A 27,746-nucleotide genomic window follows, 5' to 3' on the forward strand; every position below is an offset into this window, starting at 1 on the left:
AAAAAATAAAAATAAAAATAAATGTAATGAAAATATTAACAACAAGGTGTGTTACATGTGTGAAGTGAGAAGAAAACATAGAATATCGGTCTAAACATTGCCCATGGATCCCAAACCACAATGCGTGTTTTCCGAGGAGCCTTGAATGTAGCACGAGGTTTGACAGCTGGACAGCCCAACATGGCGGCTGCTAGCTAGAGCATCAAGTCAACACCTTCGTCTTTTCAATATTATTGCCAGCTGTCAGGAAATAACCAGGGCAGGTAGGGATTCAAAGAGAGAGAGACAGGTTATCGTCCATTTTTCGCCTTTCCTGGTTTTTATCCAGCCATTGTCCGGAATGTGAAAGTGGTTTGAGGTGCCACAGTAGACGGAAGACAGGGGTTAAGTGACACAACAACAGTGGACCGAGGGCGTACTGTTTCGGCTTGGTTTCTTCACCCCCCCCTTTGGATATGTTTCACAGGTAAGACACGGGTCAACCCTATGACCCACTGTATCTGTAGTCGGTCATGTATGTGTGTGCTGACGCATCGCTCTTGGCCGAATTTAAATGGCACTCAGAGAGAAATGAGGAGAGAGTACCTGGTTGTTGTGATAACATACACTCATTACACAATGGCATTTGCGAGCTTATGTGTCCTACTCCTCTAGAAGAAAAACTAGTTTGCACATTGGCCCCGGACACTCATACACAGCATATATGGAGCTATTCTGGCCTGTATGCCTATTTGCTAAAATGTGCTCTAGTAATAATATACTGTGCTTTTAAAAAAAAAGTATTATGAGAAAGTACTTTTATTTGTAATTTAAAATAAACATCCAGCTATTGCCTTTCTCAGCATCCTTTAGTTTGTCTATAGTGACCTGTACACAACCAAATTATGACTCCACCCATGTGCGATTACTCACATTCTCAACAACAAATGTAGCCTACATTGTAAGCTCTACAAAGGTACTGTAGTACTATCCAAGGAGTGTTATTACTAATACGTTGATAGACAGTAGGAAAACAGTGGGCTCTGTCTATGACATAGGAATAGTTTGAAAGCAATACTCTTTCATTGTGTCAAACTTGGGAAATGGGTACGAGTGTCCTTTACTGTAGGAGGGCAGTTTCCAGGAGTCCAATGCCATATCCACATGACTTGATGATGATGACCATTTCTGCAGCACTCGACAGTCAACTGTACACAGTATTCAGCAACAAATAAATTCACGTCATTTGTCAGCACAAATGGCAAACATTCTCTGGTTTCAGCCTCTCAAATGTGAATACTCGCTGCTTTTCTTAGTCTTCTATGATAATGATTAGAATATCTCTATAGGGTTTTGGTCTATTAATCGAGCAAAACAAGCTGTTTGAATTTGTCCATGTTAGCTTTGGAAAACTGTGCTTGGCATTTTTTTTTAACATTTTCTATTAATTAATAATAAAATAATCAACCTATTAACCAATGGTGAAATTATTATTATTTCCAGCCCTACACTCAATCAATCAGGCCTTTATACAGTCTAGACGTGAGCTGTTCCTGAATAAAAGACATGGTGGTCGTCGCATCATGCTATGGATGTGCTCTCAGCAGAAGGAGCCTGGAGACAAAAAGATATACAGAAAGATCCTTGAAAAACTCCTGCTCCAACCTAACCCAACACAAAATCATGAATAAAGGACAGGTCTCCATACGTTCTAAACACACTATATGTATCTAGATCAGTGTGTTTGTCCACTATGTCCAGCATGTTCATATTATACCATACTTACGAGTATGATATGGGTTTATTATTTTCCCTGTGTCCTTGAAAAACACACTTGGCATCCTTAAAGCTCCAAACCTATTTGTAGAGTAGGTCTGACTTATTGACATGTGGCTTACGAGGCTTCTGTCAAGCAGGACAGCGACTTTCACTGTTGTGAGTCTGTGCTTCTTCTATGTGACCTGTACATTGTTAAGAGGGACTAGCCTGCAGAACTGTCTGGGAACCTGCTGCTGCTGCTGTTATTGTCAAGTGTGATCAATTTAATACTCTGCTATTCACAATGTCTGTGCAACTTAATACTGCATGCTGCACTGCTTTTCAGCTTCCAGGTTTTCAGCATACAGTCTCTGTGCAGCTCATTATAGCCTCTCTTATTAGGGGTGGGTATGGTTTGATATAAATATACATTATATTTATTCATATACATGTCATTTTTCTTCTTCTAAAAAACCCTTTTTAAGTTCTTAAGTGTGGTTTAAACACAAGCAGCCTTAGAAGAACTAAAATACAGTGTGCAAAAATTCTGATTTAAATCAGTAGGTTTCAGATTTCAGTATTTTTATATACTTTTGATTACAAATCTGACCAGACATTCATTACTTAAACCGTTTTTATAGTTTTGAGTTCTGAAACCCAGCCATCTGCCATATCAGGGTTTTGATTTTACATATTCCAAAGTTATACTTTTTTAAAAACCTTATAAAATGGCTGTTTTTTTTTTTGGCATTTAGGTCTTTTTTGTTACAGCCCAGGCATGAAAGGGGAGAGATCTGTTGACTACTTGTATCAGCCTTACTACTATCTGTAGCAGTAGTAGCTTTACCCACAAAAAAAGCAATTGAGATAAGATCTTTTTTTTCAATGATGATCTGGCCAAGAAGGCAGCAAAGCTAAGCGACGGTTACATTCATACAAGAAAATACAAAACAAAACATTACAAATGGTACACGCACCAACAGTAGAGGTTAAAAGTACACACAGTAAAAATATTTTTAAAAAATTTCAGAAAAATATGAATTTTGAAGCATATACCTCTGTTTTGTCTGCTTTTCTGTCTCCCCCAAACATAAATAAACCAGCACAGCAGTAAAGTGCCTGTAGGCCTTCCACAGGTCATGCCTATTACAGCTGTCCAACGCACATGCACGCACGCACACGCACGCACACACACACACACACACTCTCTGTGGCATCTGGGTGGAGACAAGCATTCCACAGTTGAATACCAAACGTGCTACAGGATCCTATGAAGGGCCTGTTTGAGGGATTGGAGAAAATGTTTATTAGAGAAAGAAAGTCCTGTGGCCCCTGAGATCTATCTCCCATCTATACCTGTGGTACCTGAAATACAAGTGACATATCCTTGCTTTTTTTCTTCTTCTAGCTGTGTCTGCATGACTAAGTGTCTCCTCTGACTGTACTGTCAGCTGAACGTCAAAGGCTAATTGGCACGGGTGGGCAACTCCTAACTTTAACATAATTCCATCCATCCATCCATCCATCTTCATCCGCTTATCCGGGGTCGGGTCGCGGGGGTAGCAGCTCCAGCAACATAATTCCACTGCCTAAAAAGCATTGAAGAAGACCTTACCCGCTGAAACAAGCTACCCATCTCATTAGTAGAACGAATAGCTTCTGTCAAAATGATCATACTATCAAAATGAAACTATATCTTTGTAATGACCCCAGTTCAGCCCACTGTACATGGGTTTAAAACTATAGATTCCATCATTAATAAAGTCTACTGGAAACACAAAAAAAACATGAATTAACTTAAGGCCATTGGAGTGTTAGCTGCCCCACATTTCAGACTCTAACCCTTTGCCAACCACCTCCAATATATTACAACATGGCTCCAAACACCCATCAATGGATATAGAACAATATGAATGTCAGGAATTGTCATTATCAGATCTACCATTTGTTCCACAATCAATCAAAATTCATACTTTAAAAAAAACAAACATTTATAGCAACAACTCTGACAGCCTGGTGGAAATTTAACCAAATAACTGGACATTCCTAGCCTAGTTGACACCAGACCCTTCTCAGTTGTAACTGAGAGTGGGTCTGGGAAAGGTTCATTGACAGTTCATTTCCAAAGGGGCATCACCAACGGACGCCGCTCAAATGCCTCTGGGCGCAACTGGATAGTCCTTCAACCAATCAGACCAACGATCTGGGTGACTATGAATTCCATAGTACGCTCTTTCAAGTACAATTAATGATCACTACTTTTATTCAATATTTGGGAGTTTTATTCAATTTTATAGCCTTAAAATAGCAAAAAGCATGGTTTCAAAACAGTATTCTGACTAAACTTTGACATACACAACTCTCTGATTATCCATCAACATACGTTCCTCTAATACTAGTCTAAATAATTCATAATTTCTGCTTTTTTAACTCAAAACTTAGGTAAGATTTTCTACAAAAGAGGTTTAATGTCCATGGATTCCAAAAATAGGTGTAAACTTAGGGGTAATAAGTACTGGTGTATATACTGGTGGTAGGGTTAAAAAAAAAGCATTGAAAAACATAAAAGGGGACAAAAACTTCAGAAAAAGTGTCAAAAACATCGAAAAAAGGGTGTTCAACAAGTGCACGGTCAACAGGAAGACAAAAGAAGGGGTAACTGTGATATACTGCAGGTCTTACGTCCCCTCCCCCGACACCTTCTATTGCTTAGTGTGACCATCAGTCATTATTGTTTTTGCAGGTAATCTCAGGCCTCTCTGTGAACCAGCCCCTCACCCGCCCCCCTGCTGATGATGTCATCACCACCGGCAAAGCCCTCTGCCACCTCCCTCTTCCCTGGGTCCCAGATGCGGCCCTCAGCTGCCCTGGACTCCCTGTCCATGTCTTCATTCCTATCTGGGGATTTAGACGACGAAGGCGATGGAGGAAGAGCAGATGGGGAGGAGGAAGGGCTGGGAGACCTAGAAGTGAACCCTTACGATGGTTTGCCCTTTTCTTCTCGCTACTACGCCCTACTGGAAGAGAGGCAGAAGTTTCCTATATGGAGTCTTAAGCAGAGTCTACTGGAGCACCTGGAGAGCCACAACATGCTGCTGCTCAGTGCACCTAGTGGTGCTGGAAAAAGCACCCAGGTAACTAGAAACCAACAGGGCCACAGGGAAAATGATGTAGTGTATGTAATCACCTAGATTTATTCAGGTCAAACTCTAAACATAAACCTTTTATATTCTTAAAGTAGACCTACCGTTTTCTACCGTTATGCTTGTATTTTGTGTTTCTATTAGAACATGTTCACATGCTTTATTGTTCAAAAAACACTTTTTCTCATACTGCCCACGGCTGCTGCACCCACTGTCTGAGACGCTCTGTTGGAGCGCCTGTCCCTTTAAGCCCCCCTCCTGAAAAAGCCCAGTCTGCTCTGATTGGTCAGCGTTTCCTAATCATCGGATTCTCCGCATCTGTGCTCTGCCGCCGTAAAGTGTACAGTCAAAGACGGTTTAGAACCGAGACGCCTCAACTCAGAGTAGTTTCTTGTATCTGTGTCACATGGGCTCCGCCACGGCCACGCCTCTTTAGGCGCACGTCCTGAGTGTATTGATTCCAACGGGAGAAGTGAACGTGAACACAGATTACGAGCGATTCTTTAGCCCAACAGTCACCAAAGTAAAGATTGGACCCATTTCTCACAGGCCACATATCTCCAGAACAATCTGACACTAAAATGGCATTTTCAGGTGGACACATCAGGAGAAAATGGAGACCTGTTTCTGTCTCAGGACCAAACTCTTGTGAGATCTGGCAACACAGAGAAGCTCACGTCAGCTAACGTTCCTGAACGCCTTAACAAAACTAATCTCTGTGATGCTAAATATGTCTTTTAGCTGTATAAATATCTAACGTTAGCAAAAGAACATATTAACAAATTATTTAAATATAACTTTTCATATATTAATATAACTTTGCCACATGTATGTTTTAACATTAAAACATGATTTATAAAATAATGCCAGCAATTATTAGGCTATTTTAAAAGTTTAGTATTCTATCCAAAAAAAGGTATGCATAAAGGCTTAGGCCGCCCTACACGTAGGCCCAGTTTAATATGCAACTTTATTTTATACAATATATGTAGTGGGGGGGTCCCTGCTCCATCTCTCTTTCAGTTAAGGGGTCCTTGGCTTAAAAAAACGTTGAAGCCCCCTGGTTTAGAGGATCTTTGGTACAGTTGGTTGCAGCCCGAGACTGACTGCAACTGCATCTGTATATAGCAGCACTTTCTTCCTTCAAAAATTGCCAATAAAGGTTTCTACACCAAATATTACACAACCGGACATGTTCCAGCAGGAATGTGACCCGAAATTTGGTAGAAATGAACAACATTTAGCCAAGAATACAGCTCTCCTTGGCGTTAGCGTGTGGCTACATGTAGCAGTGTATATAACGTAACCACTGCAGTAGTGCCTGCCTGGAGCAGATGAACATATGTAGAAACCTGGCTCAGTATGACATTATACGGAGCCGAGAGTAGAAAAAACAGTTGAAACCTGACCGGAACAGTGTGAAATCTGAAGTTTTTGCTAACAGGGATTTCTTTTAAATACATTTATCTTATTAATTGAAGCTTTGGCCACATGGACATTGTAGCATTATAGATATGACAGAAAATACAGGAACGCATAATAGGTCTACTTTAAATTGACAGTATTTGTTGCAGTCTTAGCTGAAGTTACATACACGGAAAGAAAAATATGATCTCATCAGTAATAATTAGCCATGTTTTTGATACCATTAAAATATTTCCATAACGCTGTTTGAGAGAGGTGGATAATGAGTGAAAAGTTCATATACTAGTGCCAAGTACCAATTTCAGTACTGATACAAACAAAGTAGTACTTTATTCAACACCTTATTTTATTAGGAATGAGGTTTCATTCAACCCAATAAGCCTCTTAATCTTAAATCTTAAATGCAAAATGTATGTTAACAAAAACAACTGATATACACAAGAACTTTAAAATACAGTATAAAATTAACAAAAAAAAATATTTAAAAATAGACACTGAAAATAAGACCAGCTCGACAGTATACAGTCAGGTCCATAAATATTGGGACATCGACACAATTCTAATCTTTTTGGCTCTATACACCACCACAATGGAGTTGAAATGAAACGAACAAGATGTGCTTTAACTGCAGACTTTCAGCTTTAATTTGAGGGTATTTACATCCAAATCAGGTGAACGGTGTAGGAATTACAACAGTTTGTATATGTGCCTCCCACTTTTTAAGGGACCAAAAGTAATGGGACAATTGGCTGCTCAGCTGTTCCATGGCCAGGTGTGTGTTATTCCCTCATTATCCCATTTACAAGGAGCAGATAAAAGGTCCAGAGTTCATTTCAAGTGTGCTATTTGCATTTGGAATCTGTTGCTGTCAACTCTCAATATGAGATCCAAAGAGCTGTCACTATCAGTGAAGCAAGCCATCATTAGGCTGAAAAATCTAAACAAATCCATCAGAGAGATAGCAAAAACATTAGGTGTGGCCAAATCAACTGTTTGGAACATTCTTAAAAAGAAAGAAACGCACCGGTGAGCTCAGCAACACCAAAGACCCGGAAGACCACGGAAAACAACTGTGGTGGATGACCGAAGAATACTTTTCCCTGGTGAAGAAAACACCCTTCACAACAGTTGGCCAGATCAAGAACACTCTCCAGGAGGTAGGTGTATGTGTGTCAAAGTCAACAATCAGAGAAGACTTCACCAGAGTGAATACAGAGGGTTCACTACAAGATGTAAACCATTGGCGAGCCTCAAAAACAGGAAGGCCAGATTAGAGTTTGCCAAACAACATCTAAAAAAGCCTTCACATTTCTGGAACAACATCCTATGGACAGATGAGACAAAGATCAACTTGTACCAGAGTGATGGGAAGAGAAGAGTATGGAGAAGGAAAGGAACTGCTCATGATCCAAAGCATACCACCTCATCAGTGAAGTATGGTGGTGGTAGTGTCATGGCGTGGGCATGTATGGCTGCCAATGGAACTGGTTCTCTTGTATTTATTGATGATGTGACTGCTGACAAAAGCAGCAGGATGAATTCTGAAGTGTTTCGGGCAATATTATCTGCTCATATTCAGCCAAATGCTTCAGAACTCATTGAACGGCGCTTCACAGTGCAGATGGACAATGACCCGAAGCATACTCGAAAGCAGCAAAGAGTTTTTTAAGGGAAAGAAGTGGAATGTTATGCAATGGCCAAGTCAATCACCTGACCTGAATCCGATTGAGCATGCATTTCACTTGCTGAAGACAAAACTGAAGGGAAAATGCCCCAAGAACAAGCAGGAACTGAAGACAGTTGCAGTAGAGGCCTGGCAGAGCATCACCAGGGATGAAACCCAGCGTCTGGTGATGTCTATGCGTTCCAGACTTCAGGCTGGAATTGAATGCAAAGGATTTGCAACCAAGTATTAAAAAGTGAAAGTTTGATTTATGATTGTTAATCTGTCCCATTACTTTTGGTCCCTTAAAAAGTGGGAGGCACATATACAAACTGTTGTAATTCCTACACCGTTCACCTGATTTGGATGTAAATACCCTCAAATTAAAGCTGAAAGTCTGCAGTTAAAGCACATCTTGTTCGTTTCATTTCAACTCCATTGTGGTGGTGTATAGAGCCAAAAAGATTAGAATTGTGTCGATGTCCCAATATTTATGGACCTGACTGTATACTTCAAGTTTTTAATATTAGGTTCTGCAGACACGAGTTGAGCTTAATGCACTGCACAAGCAAAGGAATATAATCACGCTCTTCTACATTTAGTGTGTCTTTCAAACCAAGTCTAAACAATGTGGAGGGCGTCCAATAGAAGCGATGCATAATCTTGAACTGAATGAGGCGCACCCTCACATTGCAAATAGAGAAATTCCTACACAAAACAGCAGGACAAAGTTACAACACAATACATTATTCTCTAGGACACCAAAACATTATGACCATGCTAATAATACACGGTAGGCTAATGCTAGTTGTATAGCCAAAGGTGGTGGAAGAAGTATTCAAATCCTTTATTTATGTAAAAGTAGAAAATGGAAAGAGTAAAGGTCATTTTCTGGAGATACTTTGAACTATTTTATATACTGTTCATCTCTAAAAATGCAAATGCAAATGGTCACATGTTTTATATGTTAAGGTTTAAATAAGTCGGTGCAGATGGCAGAAACCAAAAGTGGAAGCAGGAAGATGTTCCCAGAAACCTGACATAATCACAGTTATTGAAATACAGTTATAATTAGAGATGTTCCGATACCGATACCAGTATCGGTATCGGCTCCGATACTGCCTAAAACGCCGGTATCGGTATCGGGAAGTACTGGAGTTTATGCACCGATCCGATACCACGTAATAAAGCCCTAAAGAAAATCTACGTTAAAGTACTTTATTTATGTTCTTTTTCCGTTATAACTGACTGTCAAACTGCATAATAAAAGAAAGTTCTGTGGCGTTCATTGTTCATGTTTCACAAAGAGTTTAACCTGAGCCAGACCGATAACAAAGATAGAAATAATATCACATCCATACAGGGATAGTAGTATACAGTTGTTAAAACATAATAAAATATATGACACACTGGTATCGGATCGGTACTCGGTATCGGCCGATACGCAAGTTCAGGTATCGGAATCGGGAAGCAAAAAATGGTTTCGGGCCATCTCTAGTTATAATGGGCATATAATTTACTTGATAGCAGAGAGTAGAGAGCTGAAGAGAAATCAGGGGAGAAAGAAACAGCACCCCACGGTCCTCACAGAAAGAATGATTTTATTATATTATAACCAAACCTATTACTGTAAAGAAGAAAATTAGAATGTGACAGTAGCCAACACGAGTGGTGAGATTCCAGTGTCCAGAACTATACTGGTCATATGTTGCTGTTATTTAAAAATACTGGCCAACATATCAGATGAGTACGTTTTTATAACTGTAAATACATTTTATATAGTATAGTAGTATACAACAGTATATTTCATATATTGTTTTGCTGATATTTCCAAGGGTTTTAATTAAAGACCATGCTGATGCTTTGAGCATTATACTGCTACTTCCTTTATGTGTAGATGTGTAATTTTGTGTCAGGTGACTCAGGGCTTTCCGCGTGATGGCCTGGTTGTTATCATTACACCTACTCGTCAGCTCCACTCCCCTCAGGCTAATGAATGACAGCTTTAAACCACTCCAGTAGAGTTACACTGTTGTGCTTTAACCTGAACACTAATTTCATCCAGAATCACGCCAGTCTCCCCTTTCTGGCACCTTCTTTATCTTCACAGTTAGTGCTAATGCCTCGTGTCTTTCAAGAAAAGAAACACTTTCCACTTTTTACCTGCTGCATTTTTAGCATTTAGGCGACGCTTACACGTATTACAGCTGTCGTTAGGGCACTTTCACTTTGACCTTTGCACTTCTTACTGTTGGCTGTGTGTAATGTCAATACATCATTTCTGCTACCTTTACTGTCACTCAAAGTTTTATTAAACTCTACAACTGGTATCTTGCTCAAAATGTGATTAAAATGTAATATTTTAGGCAAAAAATATGAAAGCAATGGAGATTACATTTCCACACAGATGTGACTATTTAGCACAGTGTGTCTTCTTTATTCTCAGTTCTTTATTCTTAATTTGAATTCCAATTCGCTTCCACAAAGTCAACGTCTTCCTGGGTTTGGTTGTTTGGTGTTTGTTTGAGATTTCAGTTTCAATTGTATTTTAATGTCCTAATCAATTCCAATAGAGGATCTTTGGTACAGTTGGTTGCAGCCTGAGACTGACTGCAACTGCATCTGTATATAGCAGCACTTTCTTCCTTCAAAAATTGCCAATAAAGGCTTCTACACCAAATATTACACAACCGGACATGTTCCAGCAGGAATGTGACCCGAAATTTGGTAGAAATGAACAACATTTAGCCAAGATTACAGCTCTCCTTGGCGTTAGCGTGTGGCTACATGTAGCAGTGTATATAATGTAATCACTGCAGTAGTGCCTGCCTGGAGCAGATGAACATATGTAGAAACCTGGCTCGGTATGACATTATACGGAGACGAGAGTAGAAAAAACTGTTGAAACCTGACAGGAACAGTATGACCCGTCCTTTGTAGCCGTGATAAATTAGCCTTAAGCTAATGCTTACCTGTTCAGGAGGAAATTAGCCATCTCTGCGTACTTTTGGGCTCTAAAGTGTCTCTTTCAAATACATCTCTGGTCACGCAACTGTTAGAAACATGCCATTTTTTTTTAGGTCAGGTAGAATCTATCTCCGTTTATCCTGTTCGTTTGTTTGCTGCTTTCATGGCTGTCCTAACGTTACAGCTGTAGCGTGCTGGGTTTACGTTTTTACAGGTATATCTGGCAACCCGGCCTGGCTGTCAAACTGGGCAGTTGATAACAACACACAAGCCAAAACACAAACAGAAATTCTGTCACGGAACGGAAATTTCAAAAGTAGAAACACTGGCATTAGCATTGTTGTCAGAAAAGATAGTATTTCAACTTAGCATGTTTCCTTAATATCTGATGACGGATTGGGGTCATTTTTGGATTTATTACGGTAAATATATAACATAAATTCACTAAAGTATTGTGTTTTAGGTCTAAAATAATTTTAAACAGGTCTTAATTTAATTTTTACAAATATTTTAATATTGTAATATATATATATATAATATTTTAAATAAGTGTTGTAGTTCTTTCTTTTTCTAGTCCAAACATAATTGTAATTGTTTAATTGTATTATGACTACAAATGAGACCAGAGATCTCTTTTTGGATTGTACCACAGACACAAAACAAGACAGCAGATTTTATTCTTCAGCTATGGGGAAGTGCAAGTTTAGCGATACTTAGCTTAAAAAAAACTGAATTTAGGGCTCATTTGATTCATAATGGTCTTAAAAAGTCTTACATTTGACTTGATGAAACCTGCAGAAACCCTGGAATAGGCAACCATATGCTAACATGTTAGTCATAACAACTTTATAAAGGATGATATTAGTCAGTGCTTTTCAGGTTATTGTGGAGTTCTTTTGCCCCCAACTGGCAAAAAAATTATTTTATGAAGGTGTAACAACTTAAAACAAATAAGAGAGAGTGCTCGGAGAGTCCTTATTTTAAGATTGGTGTGAGGTACTTGTACAGTGGATTGACTGTAAACAATCCTTGACCACTCTGACCTTACACTTTAAGTTGCCAATGAAAGCTGAACATTGTGAGAAGTAAGAAATGTCAGAAAAATGTTCAAGTAATGTGTGTTCCACAAACCAAACTTACTGTTAAAGTGTGTGATTCTGAAAACTGAAAGTAAACCCCAGTATTATGTTACTACTTTCTCGTCTTGTTGACCTCTGTCTTTGTTTTTTTCTTCCTCCTCTTCTCCCTGCAGGTGCCACAGTGGTGTGTGGAGTATGCTTTGTCCTATGAGTTTTCTCAGGGCTTGGTGTGTTGTTCCCAGCCTTATTCGGTGACAGCGTCAAGTCTGGCCCTTCACGTGGCTGATGAGATGGACCTCAGCCTGGGTCTGGAGGTGGGTTACAGGGTGTCTCATGATGACAGCTGTACACCCGACACCCTACTGAGGTGAGGATGCTGGATAATGCACATTGGATAATTTAAATTTTTTTCAATACAATTTTATTAATAGTATCAAATCATAACAATAGTTATCTCAAGACACTTTACAGATAGAGTAGGTCTAGACCACACTCTATTATTTACAAAGACCCACCAATTACAGTTATTCCCCGTTACAGGGTTTAGCAGGGCACTGCAGGGCGTAGCAGGGTGTAGCAGGGCAAGGCAGTGCGTAGCAGGGCACAGCAGGGTGTAGCAGGGCATAGCAGGGCACAGCAGGGTGTAGCAGGGCACCGAGCATAACTTCTGCTACAGCTGCAACCATGTGCACCCTAATCCAAGGAAAACTGCGGGGCAAGAAAACATAAGGACTCTGGGGAATAAGCTCCCCAGAGCTAAGTTAGTAACAAGCATTTCTGAGACATGAATGCACACAGATGGAAAGAGAAAGGAGGAGGAGCTCAGTGTGTCAAAGGAAGTCCCCAGGCAGTCTAAAACTATAACAGCATATCTAAGAGCTGGTCCAAGGCAAACCTGAGCCAGCTCTATAAGGGTTGGTAGATGAATCTGACGACTATGAAGAGAAGCAGAGAAAAGAAGGGTTGCCGTGTAGCTATACACCCTCCCCCGCCGGTAATGTCATCTTATTATTTTCCCCAGTATTGGGTCATGACTCTCATTTTCAGTTGCGCTGTTACAGCCACTGGCAACAAAATGGAAATCATTTTTTTCAGAACAAAGCTATCCAGACATTTTAATGTTGAAGAGAGGTGTTTATTTCTTTTCAGTAATGTAATAACTCGCTTTTAACTCAATTATTATTATTTTTTACCCTTAAAAGTGCACTATGAGTTCCTGCACGGTTTCAGCGCGATTTCATTTTTTGTCTCAAATCGTAGGCATCTCTCCTTGATCCACTAGCTGCCTGCCCCCTGAATACACTGTGAAAAAGCCCGGTCTCGGGAGACTTCACAGGGGTCGCAAACGTCAAACAAACACTAGAGGCACAGGCTGTGCACAAAAATACAACAAACCACTCCAGCCAATCACCGACAAGATGTTTGGGGGAGGGGGTGGGGGTTAGTGACAGTTAGTCAGTTAATCATGACAGTTACGGAATCATGGGGGGAGGGGCGAGCTTGCTCTGTTTTGTTTTGAATTTACTTGGAACGTCAACAGAAGTGACCATGCAGGAACTCACCTTTTAAGAGGGTAAGATCACAGTCGTGTCAAAATATTTTTTTTCCCTATTAGTGCCTTTACGCAGCAAAAAAAAAGTGAAATAATGCACATTTCTCTTTATTTACCTTAGCAATGCATTTGAGTACTTTGAAGGCCGAAGTGGAGTTGAACATGGGTCAGTCGGTCCTAAGAGATGGGCGAACGCCATTCGGAAGGGTGGGGCTATGGCCAAGAAAAATGGTTGCAGTATGTTATTTCCATAAAACCAGAAGTGATGCCAGGTGTATTTTTAAACTTCAAAGTGACACACGCTAGCAGTTTCCCTCTGCTTTCAGTCTTTATGCTAAGCTAAGCTCATTGACTGCAGGCTCTGGATACAGTTCTATAAAGTTTTATCGTATCTATCCTATCTTAATAAAACAGACATGAGAGTGATCTCAATCTAACATGCAGAAATACACGTATTTCTGAGCATGCTTTTAAAAAGATAATTACAAAATCATTCAAGTTTTTTGAGATATTCCTTTACATACTTCTGTTCAGTAAGCCCCTTGAAATTAAACTACATCAAAAACTCCACCATAAACAGGCCATACACCAAGGAGAGTTTTCTACCTCTAACTTCCTGGAAGGAGGCCACCTGAAAAAGTCTGGTAAACTGTAGTGCATCCTGGGGATTTTCTGTACATAACATACTGTAAGTGAGTGCCAGAGATGGCTTGAGTACAAGTGCAACACATCTTTCAGCAAGATATCACGTATTGCTGAGCACAATGCTGAACTGTATCATGTGTAATGGTCTCCTCCCCAGAGGCAATGTAGATGGCTTCATTTGATTTCACTAGTTTTGTATTATAATTTTGCATGGTCTTTCTTTTGCTTTCAGCCACACCTTGACTCTTTGTTTTCTGTTGCCTGCAGTTTGCTGTGGCAGTATATTCGCTGAAAATGGATCCATGTGTCCTTTACTGTGCTCCAGAATGATTATATAAATACATGTACATCCATAAAGCTCTTTAGCATGTCACTTCATCTCTTAGTTACAGTATGTGTCAAAGGACGCTTCGACACATCTCCTGGCCATTGTGGTTTTGTGAGCTTTGACCCGCTGGGCCAACCTGCCGTCGGAATGCTTTAAAATCTCTATACGTTTGATAGATACTGACTCTATACTCATCTCTTTTTTTCTTTCCCTCACCCCAGATTTGTCAGTGACACTCTGCTGCTAGAGGAAATGATGTCAGACCCTCTGCTGCATCAGTATGGCGTTGTGGTGTTGGACGAGATCCAGGAGCGTACCGTGCCCACTGACGTGCTGCTGGGGCTGCTGTGTGACGTCTGCCGGCAGAGGCCAGACAACTTCCGGGTGGTTCTCCTCACTCACCCGACGCTGGCACCCCGCCTCTCGGCCTTCCTGGGACCATCAGTTCCTCACCTCTCCCTGGACAGTGTGCTCACTGACCCCCCTTCCAGAGACCAGGACGAGGGGACGGAGGTAGAGGAGGACAGGAAGGCTGTTGAGTTGAACAGAGTGGAGACACTGTACCGGGAGCTTCCGTCTGGGAAGGAACCGGCAGCCGCTGCCTGTCACATGGTGCTGGATCTGCACAGAAGGGGAGAGGAAGGAGATGTACTGGTGTTTTTGGCCAGTGCACAGGTACAAGACTTATACTTTAAAATCTACAAAGTACCAAATTTCAGGGGAGACACTTTGTTTCTGCCACTATAACTCTAGTCGCTACTCACTCCGAAGCTAATCACTGTAACTCTCTCACTCGCTTGACCACACAGAATACACTGCTTTTCTCAGTTTATATCGTTGTAAATCTTTTGGTGTAGACTGTTAATCCGACAGAGTAAGACAAATTAAGAGGTCTTCTTGGAACATTTTATGGATTAATCGATAATGAAAATAATTATTAGTTTCAACCCTAGACGCGTGTATTGAGCCCTAAGGTTAAAAACACACTTTGAGCTGGGCCATGAGCTCAGTGTAGCGACCACAGTCAGAACTGCAGATCACGATATTAAGACTGCCAGGTGAGAAACTTTCACGGAAATGAATGGGGAGCAACCTTTGAACACAGTTTCCATGTCTCTTAGGACAGGTTCACAATTTTTTTAAAGTCTTTCTTAAAACAACATGCAACAGTCCCATATGTACATTGAAACATCAATTCTTCCTGTTCAAATTAGCCTTGAAAACGCTCGTCCTTATGCATTTCCAATGTACATGATCAGGGGACAAAATCCCCGGGGTACATTTAAAGCTCCGATTTTAGGGAAGTACACAGAAATCTCCCTTCAGTAGAGCAATGTGAAAACACCTCTCTAGTGACAAACTTTGAACGTATACAAGTCAGTATAGTCAAGGTCAGACATTTTAGGGGAAATAAGAAAAACACATTCTTGAGTTTAGGGGATCTTTAAAAAATGCTAACGTATTGGCCCTGTTGGCAGAGTTTACCTTATTTGGAACTATTAATATGACCTAAGTGCCATTTTAATCAGGCAAATGATGCGGCAGATAGCCATGGTTTAATTTTTGAGGCTGTATAATTGTGGTTTCTGTCTTACTTTTAGCTGTTCAGTAATGAAGAGCTCAACATTTCTATGTGCTAAAGTGCAAAAGAAATAAATTAGTAGTGCAGGACTGATTGAAAAGTAAAACTAAACAACATTGATTGAAAAACAGGAGTCCGGCAATAGCAATAGATTTTGCTGTTTAACGGTAGAAACCATATCAAGTTCCTACTGAAGTCTTTTTGTATTTTTAGCAAAAGGAAAACACACACACACACACACACACACACACACACACACACACACACACACACATACGCACTTTATCCAAATGAACACATAGCCACAGTCACATGTTTTCCATCCATGTGCAAAGATATATGTACATATTGACCTATAGTACATCAAACGCTCTCAAGCACATTAAACTCCCTTTATGTCAACATTACCACACCTTCACCATCAGTCCTGGTTTCCATTTAAGACCGAGTCTGTTGTGTGTGTCTGTGTTAGCTGAGGCTAGATTTGTAACTCAAAATCCTCTTAATTAATCCTCAGTGAAGCACACACTCACACACACACATGCACGCACACACACACACACACACACATACAAACACAACAAACAAAAGCACAGAGAAACACTTCTCAGAGTTGCCTTGCATCAAATGTTGTAAATAGTAGAGACTCCATTTTCTCTCTTCCCTGTTCTGTGTAGGAAACGGACGAGTGTATAACCCTGCTGGAGAAGGAGTGTGTAGCTCTGAGTCCTCAGCTTGGTCCTCTCCGGATCCTCCCTCTCCACGCTGGCCTGGGTGGGCTGACCCAGCGGGTCTACGAATCCAACCAAGAAGCTTCGACAGTAAGGGAGAATGACAGCTCCGAAGGCGTGGGTGGCTCAGTGTTGGAAGCAGCAGGTCCGGGGGTCAAAAGGAAAGTTATCCTCTCTGATACCCTCGCAGAGGCTTCCTTCTCCCTGCCAGCTATTCGCTACGTCATAGACACAGGCCTTCAACTCAAAACTGTGAGTTTTTTTTTTTTCCCTACATGAAAAAATCAAGAAAGAATCAAATTCCAGATTGTTAAAACAAAATAATCCTATGTTTCTTGTATTGTTTTTAGATCAGATTGTTTTAATGTTGAGCTCAGTGTAAGGTGCTCAACCAGCTAAATCAGCTGAATGCAAAAAAAAAGGAAAAAAGTTATGTAGGCCTACTTTATTGCGGGTCAAAATCAGCATGTTCAGGCTATCATGTACGCAACTTGACAGTTCCATTTCTGACATTTTTTATCCCATATTCTGCCACAGGTTTACAATCCACAAATACGAGCTAATTCGCAGGTCGTGAGAACGATCAGCAAACACCAGGCCGACATGAGAACTCAAAGGGTGAACAGCCACCTTCCAGGTAGGTCAAAGGTCATTGCCGCTGTTCTGATTACCAGCTGATGTAGTTCAATGCAGACATTTCCTAAACCATAAGATTTCAATTAAATGTGTAGGATTTGAAGTCTGACTTTGGGGAATGTTAGTGCTAGGATCAAACTAGAGACCATCTTGCGATAGGATGACACCAGCCGCAAAGCCAAATCGTGTCAGGGGTGTTAAGTAGGGGGCCAATGGCCACCTTCTAACCCCCCTACTTAGGGCGGCCTTGCTCGTACCACATCCCCCTTCAACTTAGCCTTTATTTTGATCTCAACTACACACCTGAGAAGTTTCGAGACTGCATCGTGCACGACGATGCTATCGCGGTGACAAAATCTGTCCACAGACAGACATGTCAGACAGAAAGACATGTCAGACAGACATGGACAGACAGACAGAAATAAAACACCTGGCAAAGTACTTAAAACAGCTGTGGTAGTTTCCACTACATACTGTATGTCCAGGAGCACTGTACTGTATACTGTATCATGACTGTTTACTGCATGTGTTGTCCTTGTTGGTCTTTAGGGCTGTGTCTCCGTCTTTACCCCCAGTCTCTATATGAGGACGGGATGGAGGAGGCTCATTGTCCAGGGGTGGTGGAGGAAAACCTCAGCCACTTGGTGCTGTTGCTCAAGAGGCTTGATATTGCAGATATGGGACAGTGCAAGTTCCTGGACAGACCAGGTACATTGATGAACTATGAACTTTGAATAATACTTATTTTATTCATGTATGTTTTAAGGACTCATCCTGTTCTTTGTGTTTACATGACTCAGCATGACTGTGATGATGTTGGAATGGATGTAAAGAATGAATGAAAGGGCACAAATGCATAGGTGGAAAAAGAGACATTCTCTTCATCTCTCTCTTTCTTTTAACGAGTTGGTAAGCAGACAACATAACTTTGTTCTTAACAATAAATAAATGTTAACTACAATAAATGTAGTTTCGTAAATGAAGCGGGGTGCAGAGTCTAGGTTTGACCAATCAGCGACATTCAGCCCTGCAAACTCTGCGCCGTTCCTTACCAGAAAGCATGACAGAAAGCAGGGACTTGTTTTACACCTGGAACTAATCTACAGGAACTTAATGTAGTCCTAGTTTATTTGGGGTGAAACACAGGTGTAGTTTTTGAGTTCCTCAAAAGGTTTTGGGTCACCTGGGAAAGCTCCTGCAGTGGACATGCCCTAGATATGTCTGATACCCAAGTGGATCAGACTGGATCCACTATCAGCTCTGGTCATGTGTTGCAGCTGTTCAGGGTATCCACGTTTTGGACCAGATCTCATTATCATCAGGCCCACTTGTAATTGGTCGGATTGAGTCTCTTTGTTTTGAAAATGAAAAAGTAATGTAACACCATCTAAAAATCTGTTTTTTGCTGACCTCAAATGATTTACCTTTTCACCTTGCTGAAGTGACGTGAAGGTGTACTGCAGGACACTGTGACATCACTGTAGGGTGTGGTTACAGGTTTAACAGACTTTTAACCAGAGCGGGGAGTGAAACACTGCTTTTCAGCCTGCTGTTCAGTTTCTCTTTAATTTATGCACACAGTTCAGGTAGGTTTTCCACAGTTCTGTTTCGCTAGTCCAAAATGTTGGGCCTGTGAAGACCTACAGTATAATGCCAGTTGACCAAAGTGAGAGTTACAAACTAGTTGCATTCACCTCTGTACACAGAGTACTGGGATGTTCTGTAGGCCAATAGATTGCAGTTGTAGCTTCAGTTGTGAAAACCTGGTTTTGGAGCAGTTGAAGCAGATTTGGCGAGGCTGTGGAGGATTATTTTCAGGTGGCTGCAAGGTAAACCTTCCTTCCGGTTATCAGGTTGGGTGAGAAAATGCTGACCTAAACTGGGGATGTTGTCTTAAGTTAGACAGATGACTTAAAGCTATAGTGCATAGTCTCTGTTTCCCCCATGAGGAATTCTAAGTAATGACAACAGAACTATGTCCACAAGCCTTCCACGATCGCGCACGAAGGATTAAAAAAACATGATGGACTCTTCAGAAGAGGTAATTATCCTCACTTGAGTTTCTGCGCGCGAAAGCCACCGGACGACACAATCTTCTAAACATAGCCATACTGAGAAATACAGAGAGAGTTATGTGGAGCTAATAGTCTTAATAAGCTTTGCATCAACTCATTTGGCAATGGCATCAATGTAACGGACATTCATTAATATCAAAAAGTACAGACATGAGACAACTGAAAGATGTAGGTTGTGGGTGGCAGATTTTAGGGCAGGTTTCAGAATGCATTTCCTCTGTAGACAGCATTCTTTGAAATGTTTCAGGATCTGGATATTATCAGGCTCGCCTGGTTGACATGACTTTGGGAGCAGTGTCCTTGGATTTGTAGTAAATATGGTAACATTTTTAAAAATCTTGGGAAACAGGTTTAGGGAAGAAGTGTACAACCATATTTCCTGAATTATGCTTTGAGAGTTGCTTTATACTTATTGTACATGTAGAGGACATCTGAAAAGTCTGGTGATATTCTGTATTTTCTTACTGTTGTAACAAATCCCATGTGCAGACCCTAATGAACAAAGAATGGATCCTACTAATAAGTACTGTGTGTGTATCAAAGCCTGATATATTATTCCTCTGTGCAATAGAGCTCCATTTTTGTCCAAAAAACTATTAAACACACATCAATGAGCCACACAGTTGCACTGGCTTACATGTTCCTTCATTACCTAGAACACATACACTAGTATAAACTAGTAGTTTACTTTGATTCAATCCCACATACACTATCCTGCCGCCCCAAATACTCAGTAGTGCACCAAATGTGGATTAATTCGCTGCTGAAAATAGGCCCCAACTAATGCATTATTTCCTCCTGTTTGAGTAACGTTTGCTAAAAACCAGTGTGCAGCTGTCTTTTTTTTATGAAGAGAAGGAAAGAATGAATGACCTTGTGGGTTGAGAGCTACAGACAGAGTAGGGAACGGACTCACATGTTGGTTTTGTTTGTTGGATTAGTTACAATAAGAAACATCTAGAATGACACCAGATTTATCAAGCCCATTTAAGTTAAGCATTGGACTTGGAGAAGGGTGTAACATTTGTGGACAGGTTCTGAAGGCTCAGCTGTCTGCTGTAGTTCATTCACCTTAAGAGTAGTGTCTCTACTGTTGTCCTTGTTGCTTCTTAAAACAATAATCACTTATGTGTACTACAGCAGATAGCAGCTAAGATCCTTGCATTAGTGTTGTATCAGTACAGTACTTCCAAGTCTAAGACCATCGATGCATGGCTTCTTCCTCCCTCCCTTTCTCTTCGATATTTATTTTTCTTCCATCTCTCCCTCATTCCCAGCGCCCGAGGCTCTAATGCAGGCCCTGGAAGACCTGGACTACCTGGCAGCGCTGGATGATGATGGTAACTTGTCAGAGGTGGGCATCATAATGTCGGAGCTCCCACTGGAGCCACCGCTGGCTAAAGCCTTGATCGCTGCCTGCGAGTACGACTGTGTTGACGAGCTGCTCACTATAGCTGCCATGCTCACAGGTAACTAAAACAAAGTGAATAATTTGACTCTAGTTTGGTAAAAATTACAGAATCAACTCACATTCGCTGAGAAATGATGCCCCGTGACACAATGTCACGGGGCATCATGACAGGCCACAGCTGTGTAAATAACATTTATTAATAGATGTTGATTGCATGCATACAGCACATTTTCATATGTATTTGTCGGTATTTGTTATGTACTCTTTTAAAATGAACATTTGATCTGATCTTTGTCTTCTGTCAGCTCCCTCCTGCTTTGTGACAGCAGAACCCAGCAGAGAGGAGGTTGCTGTCACTCACTGGCGACCTCTAATGCACGCAGAGGGAGACCACATGACTCTCATTAATATTTATAACACCTTCATAGAGCGTACGTACAGTTCAGCCTTCATTACATTTACTCTTCGTTAGGTCCAGGGTTCCCAATGATCATGGAATCTAAGAGCGCACTGAATTTAAACAGGTGTCTTTCAGACAGCCAAAGGCAGGACATTTGTTACATCATCACTGAACAGATTATGTCGGATGCTCTTACAAATGGTTCACTAACAGGACTGTGAAATGTGTTTTAGCATTAGCACAGGAAGGAATACAGTTTTTTGGAATTGGATATGGAACGTAATGTAAAATTTAGCTTAATGACCACAGTGGGAACCCTGCAGTAATGCCATTCTAATCCCTGTTGAGGTTTTATTAACATAAAATATAGAGCCATGAATAATGTATTGGTCTGTGTGTGGTAATTGCAGATAATCAGGATGAGGCGTGGTGCACGACAAACTTCCTCAGTCACGCCGCCTTACGATTGGCTGTGGTGATCAGGGCTGAGCTGCTGGAGGTGATGCAGCGAATAGAGCTTCCTGTTTCTCCTCCTGCTTTTGGATGCCAAGACAACTGCACGAATATCAAGCGGGCTCTCATCTCAGGCTTCTTCCTCAAAGTAAACAGCATGTTTTCTTAAAACTGAGTGATAGAAATGTAATCAGTTGCCTCCCTTATATTTATGCTTTTATATTTATACCATAACATAACTATGGTGATCCCTTAACTTTTCATTTAGCACCACAATCGGTCAAAATGTGAAGTTGTCCAATACTTTGATTTATGACCAAATATCTGCTACAACTAATAACACAATCCCATCTGCCTCAGCTGCACTTTGTGTTTACTCCTAATTGGCAAATGTTAGCGTGCTAAGATGCTCAACTAATATGGTGAACATGGAAAACATTCTACCTGTTTAACATCAATTATGTTAGCATTGCCTTTGTGAGCATTTTAGCATGCTGACTTTAGAATTTAGCTCAAAGCACCACTGTTTTTTTGTCATTTTAATCCAGCTCTGTGTCCTCTTTGTGTGGGCAGTGTGTTGAGATGAGCGGTGTTTGGCCTTCCTCCTATCGCCAGTGCACGCAGGAGCGAAGCAGCGGACATCCGACAGACCTTGGCAGACCTCCGCTGCTCTGCTCCGCGGGGAGCTCTGTGCACTGGCGCCATGGAGGGAAGCCGTTCATCTAAACACCCTGCACACACTGCCATGACACAGAGCTGGATACACATCAGCAAAATATTCACAGAGCTGCTAGCATGGCTCTAGATACTCAGTCTTGTTACACTGTCTATCTGTGGTATTACTGTTTGCTTTAGACCTTTTAGTTTGCTTTGACCTGTAGGGTTTATTGCACTCCGTTTGTTGCACTCCCACTACTATTGAAGGTGCCGAGTGACAGCAAGTTTAACTTTTGTACTGTAGAAAAACAAACAACAAGTTCATATATCCTGTCAAAGTGGAAATGTCACACTGGAAGTTTTACTTGAAAAATCAAACTTCATGTTATTCATGCAATGTTACAACTGGAGTATTTTTGCAGTGGTTTGATGTACTGACTGTACAGACATTAGTTGTAGCTACAGTGTTCAGCATAAGTGAATACACCCATGCTAAAGTTGACTAAAAAGAGGAATAAAAAATCATCTTTTGGAAATTGATCTTAATGCCTTAATTAAAAAAATGAGGAGAAATCCAACCTTTAAGGACACCGGTTTTCTTTGTGAATGAATAATGTATCGTAAATAAATAAATGTTCTTCCTTAAAATACAGGGGGCATAAGTGAGTACACCCCTATGTTAAATTCCCATAGAGGCAGGCAGATTTTTATTTTTAAAGGCCAGTTATTTCATGGACCCCAGGATACTATGCATCCTGATAAAGTTCCCTTGGCCTTTGGAAATACAGTTTTTTACGATTGCTATGACAATTTTTTCAAAACTTGTAACAACTTTCCTAAACTCTTAACACGTTAGCACAACATCTTTCAATCCAAATCAAACCAGCTATTAGGCTAACTGAAATAAAACCATGCCAATCTCTAGGTATGGTGAAGGGTATGTGATGATGTGGGGCTATTTTAATTCCAAAGGCCAAGGGAACTTTATCAGGATGCATAGTATCCTGGATCCACGAAAAAATCTGCCTGCCTCTATGGGAATTTAACATAGGGGTGTACTCACTTATGAACACATCTTTCGTTCACTTTACTGTCCTTCACACATCCTCCCATATTTTCCTATTTCGTTGTTGATGATAAATGTTGTTATCCTCTTCAGGTGGCTCATGATGTGGATGGCTCAGGTAACTACCTCCTGCTAACTCATCGCCATGTGTCACACCTGCATCCCTTCTCTTCCTACCTGTGTCGGCAGCCGTGTCCCAATCCCCCCAGCTGGGTCCTGTACCACGAATTCACCATCTCCTGCGATAACTGCATCCGCATCGCTACTGAAGTCCACCCTCAGATGTGAGTCAAACCGTGAGGTTATAAATGTGCGAGTTCCTGTTAATTGGTTTTGTGGAAAATCCTATCAACTTTTTTATTTTAGATTTTCTTGATCAAACACTTAAGATTATAAAACATCCATCTTGTCCAGTGTGTTTATGATGAAGCAGGACTAAGTCAAGGCTCTATCTATTTTTGCAAGGGTACCGTCGAAATACAAACAAGCCAGAGCGTTTTTTCCCCAATCACAGAATGTTAACTCATGCAGCCAGACCGTACTCCAGTGCTGACACAGTGCTGTGGAGATAGGTCTAGCCATGGTCATCAGAAGCAAAAGAAAATGTAGGTGGGTCCTCCCTTGCGAGTCAGTGAGGATAGCCATACGGTAGCACATCAGCTTTAATATCAACACTTAGCACTGGTACAACAACTAGCTCCTCTCCTTGACCAGGATTCAAAGAGCTGCTAACACTGGTTGATTGAGGTTAACATTCTTGTTTCTTTACTTATATCTTGTTTTTTTTTAATTTCCTTTTCCTTTGAGGGTGAGTAGATTTAATAGATAAGGACATAGGATAGGCATATATAAGCTTTTGCTTCAGCCTAACGTTAATCATTTTCGTCACTATTTACTGTTTGAGTTTATACTAGGATGTTTATAATTATTGTTTAATGATGACTGAATAAACAACTACTAGCCTACTACTACAACTACTACTACTACTGTAATGTTAGCTAGTTAGCTAGCCTAGCAAAAATGTCAGATAACTCCTTAAAACAACATAGTGTAAGTGTAACTGTAATTCAATGCTGCAACAAAGACTACATGATGCCTTTTAATAGAACATTCACTTGAATCCCAGCATGTTTACTAACATTATGTGAGCTATCAGCCAGAGCTAGTGGTGGGCGGATCGATCCAAATATCGATAATATCGATACCAACGTTGGTATTGCTATTGATCAATACCAGTGTAATGAGATCGATACTTAGTTTCAGTTTCTCTCCAGTATGCACTGCTGCGGTTTCATCAAAGAGGCGACCTGGCAGTCTGTGTCTGTCTAAGTGCCGCTCCTGTCACACACACTGTCACAGCTCAGAGCAGGCACACTTTGCTCCTCCTCCCCCCTCTTGTGATTTGATGTTGGGCCGTCACGTGACTCAGCGGCGCCGGGCAAACAAGCAAGCAAGCAGCCGGGCCCGGCAGCGGCCAGCACCACACACACACTCAAGCAGGACAGAGACGGAGCAGAAGAATAGCAGAGAGAAAGAGGAGTGCTGTGTGGCTATATTTTCAGGCCAAAAATGAAACAACGGCAATCTGTATAATTTGTAAAAAGGCTGTAAGATACAGTGGTAACACAACACATTTATACAAGCATATGGAAATTCTGTCCTGGGTTTTAACTTATTAATAATCCAAAGGACAAATTACAAAAACACTTAAAGGTCATGAAAAGTGAACAGATGCGCTGAACTAGAGACAGTCAAAGTGCGTGGGTCCAATATCATTGGTCTTAAAAAGTGGGTGGGTCTTGTCCCAGCAACTATTATATAGCATTTTCAGGATAATACTTGTATTTTGTGTTTGTATTAGAACATGCTTTAATGTTCAAAAAACACTTTATTTTGATCATGCTGCCCACGGCTGCTGCACCTGTATTCACCCTCTGTTTGAGAAGCTCTGTTGCTGTCTGCCTGTCTCTTTAAGCCCCCCTTCCGAAAAAGCCCAGTCTGCTCTGATTGGCCAGTTTTTCCTGGAAACTGAGCTCTGCCGCAACCTCCGCTGTTGTTTCACTAGTTGAAACTGGAGCTACTGCGACGGAGTAGCTATAAAGCAGGGCTTTGTACCATGTAAAATCACCAATAAAGGCTTATTAAAGTGCTCATATTATGCTCATTTTCAGTTTCATAATTGTATTTCGATGTTATATCAGAATAGGTTTACATGGTTTAATTTTCAAAAAACACCATATTTTTGTTGTATTGCTGCAGCTCCTCTTTTCACCCTGTGTGTTGAGCTCTCTGTTTTAGCTACAGAGTGAGGCATCTCACTTCTGTTCCATCTTTGTTGGGAGTCGCACATGCTCAGTAGCTAGGTAAGCACTGCTAGCCAGTCAGAAGCAGAGTATGAGGGCGTGCCACGTTAGCAGCTAGGCGAGCATTATAACGTGTGTTCCAAAGTGACCACGTTTGTCTCTGAAGTAAAGGCTGGACTACAATAGAGCTGTTTGGAGCAGTTTGTGAACAGTGTTTTCTGTTGGAGATGGTAAGTCCCTTTGGGGGGGACTTTGGGCTTTTTCACTTTGTAAACCTATAACATGCACAAAAAAGATATATAAAACAATAAAGGAAAGGGAAAAAGCCAAAAAGCATTATATGAGCACTTTAACAAAATACTACACAACCGGACATGTCCCAGCAGTAATTCAACCCCAAAATTGGAGAGAAATGACCAGCAAAGACCGCCAAGATTACAGCTATCTTGCGTTAGCATGCAGCTACTTGATATTTAGCACTAGGCTAATGTTAGATTGTAAGGGAACGAAGCAGCACTTTCTACCGTCAAAAATCGCAGACAATGTTAACACCACCACAGTAGAGTAGTAAAAAACACTCCAGTCCTGCCTACTTGGAGCAGATGACCAATCGGAGAAGGCCGGCTTAGAGTTGTGTAACACTTAGCCGAGTTTACCTCATTATTTGAAGTTTTGGCCACGTTTAACATGAAAATCCGACATTATGACATTGTAGATATGACGGAAAATAAGAAAAACCTTTACCTTTAAACTTTGAACAGAGCCAGGCTATTTTTTTTCCCCCCTGCTTCCAGTCTGTATGCTATGCTAGGCTAATCACCTGCTGGCTTCAGGAAGCCAATGAGTGTTCCTCTGAGGATTGTTTTTTTGTCTATAAAAGGCCAGTATCCAGTAATCCATTCTCCCCCTTACCTGTCTGCTGTAGGCTGGTGGAGTTGGCCCCTCAGTACTACCTGGGAAACCTGCCATCGAGTGATGGTAAAGAGCTGCTCATGGAGCTGAGGCAGAGCCTGGAGCCCCAATCCTACAAGCAGGATGGAGTGTCAGATGAGCACAGCAGGACTCACAGAGACGCAGACGGGACGGGAGAGAATCACAATCCGTCCAGCACTGAGCTCTGTGTTGTCCAATGAGACGGAGCGACTGAGGAAAAAGACACTAAACACACAGCTGTCACTTTATTGTTTGATCTGAGGTTTAGTACTTTATGTGAATTAGTCCGAAATCTCATTTCAGGTTAAATCATTTTGACGCGTGATTTCAAATGGACTTTTACTGGAAAAACACTAATGTACAGTAATGTATTATTAATATATCTTATATGCAGTGGCTTTGGAAAATATTCAAACCTCTTCATTTTCTCCTTGTGCTATATGTTGACATAATTTAAAATTTTATGTAGAATATGTTTTTTTTATTTAATGAGGGATTTCTGTGTTTCTCTTTCTGTAATTCTTCAAAAACATATTCTGTTATTACTTTCTCATTGTGGGGTGTTGTGAGTGCAGGGGCACAAAAACTTTGATTTTAAATTGTGGAGTGGATGAAATACTACTCAAACCCATCAAGTGTGACTTTTGTGAAAACACTTTTCAGATTTCAGAGATTTCACCTTAAAGCAATACTCACTACTTCAGTGAGCAGAGACACTGTTATTGGTTGACCTCTGACCTCTATGCAGATGGCTTCTCAGGGCTCACTGTGATCTGAGACTGGAGCAGTGATGCACAGAGTTTCTATTTTCAACTTTTTTGATACTGTTTATATAATGTTTGGGTTTCCTGCTTCAATTCTGCCTTTTTCTCTCCGACTTTGTGTCAATAACGAAAAATCTTTGTGTAAAGTGTGTAAAAGTACATCTGTCAATACTGTACTTCAAATAAAAGGGTGGGT

General features: G+C 40.9%; 1 protein-coding gene across 1 annotated transcript in view; it reads left to right on the plus strand.

The window, feature by feature from the left end:
* Positions 1 to 159: 159 nt before the first annotated feature.
* The window catches only part of dqx1 (DEAQ box RNA-dependent ATPase 1), a 27,601-nt gene continuing 14 nt past the window's right edge, over positions 160 to 27,746 (plus strand). The window contains exons 1-12 of the mRNA XM_078271296.1: positions 160 to 466; positions 4,481 to 4,871; positions 12,188 to 12,381; positions 14,761 to 15,214; positions 16,799 to 17,104; positions 17,390 to 17,489; positions 18,038 to 18,196; positions 20,841 to 21,032; positions 21,280 to 21,405; positions 21,785 to 21,975; positions 23,644 to 23,834; positions 26,779 to 27,746. The exon at positions 26,779 to 27,746 is cut by the window's right edge and continues 14 nt beyond it. Coding sequence (XP_078127422.1) covers positions 4,530 to 4,871; positions 12,188 to 12,381; positions 14,761 to 15,214; positions 16,799 to 17,104; positions 17,390 to 17,489; positions 18,038 to 18,196; positions 20,841 to 21,032; positions 21,280 to 21,405; positions 21,785 to 21,975; positions 23,644 to 23,834; positions 26,779 to 26,986 — 2,463 coding nt within the window. The 5' untranslated portion in view covers positions 160 to 466; positions 4,481 to 4,529 and the 3' untranslated portion in view covers positions 26,987 to 27,746. The remainder of the gene's footprint in view (positions 467 to 4,480; positions 4,872 to 12,187; positions 12,382 to 14,760; positions 15,215 to 16,798; positions 17,105 to 17,389; positions 17,490 to 18,037; positions 18,197 to 20,840; positions 21,033 to 21,279; positions 21,406 to 21,784; positions 21,976 to 23,643; positions 23,835 to 26,778) is intronic.

The sequence above is a fragment of the Sander vitreus genome, chromosome 16, assembly GCF_031162955.1.
Source record: "Sander vitreus isolate 19-12246 chromosome 16, sanVit1, whole genome shotgun sequence".
In the NCBI taxonomy this organism is placed as follows: Eukaryota; Metazoa; Chordata; class Actinopteri; order Perciformes; family Percidae; genus Sander; species Sander vitreus.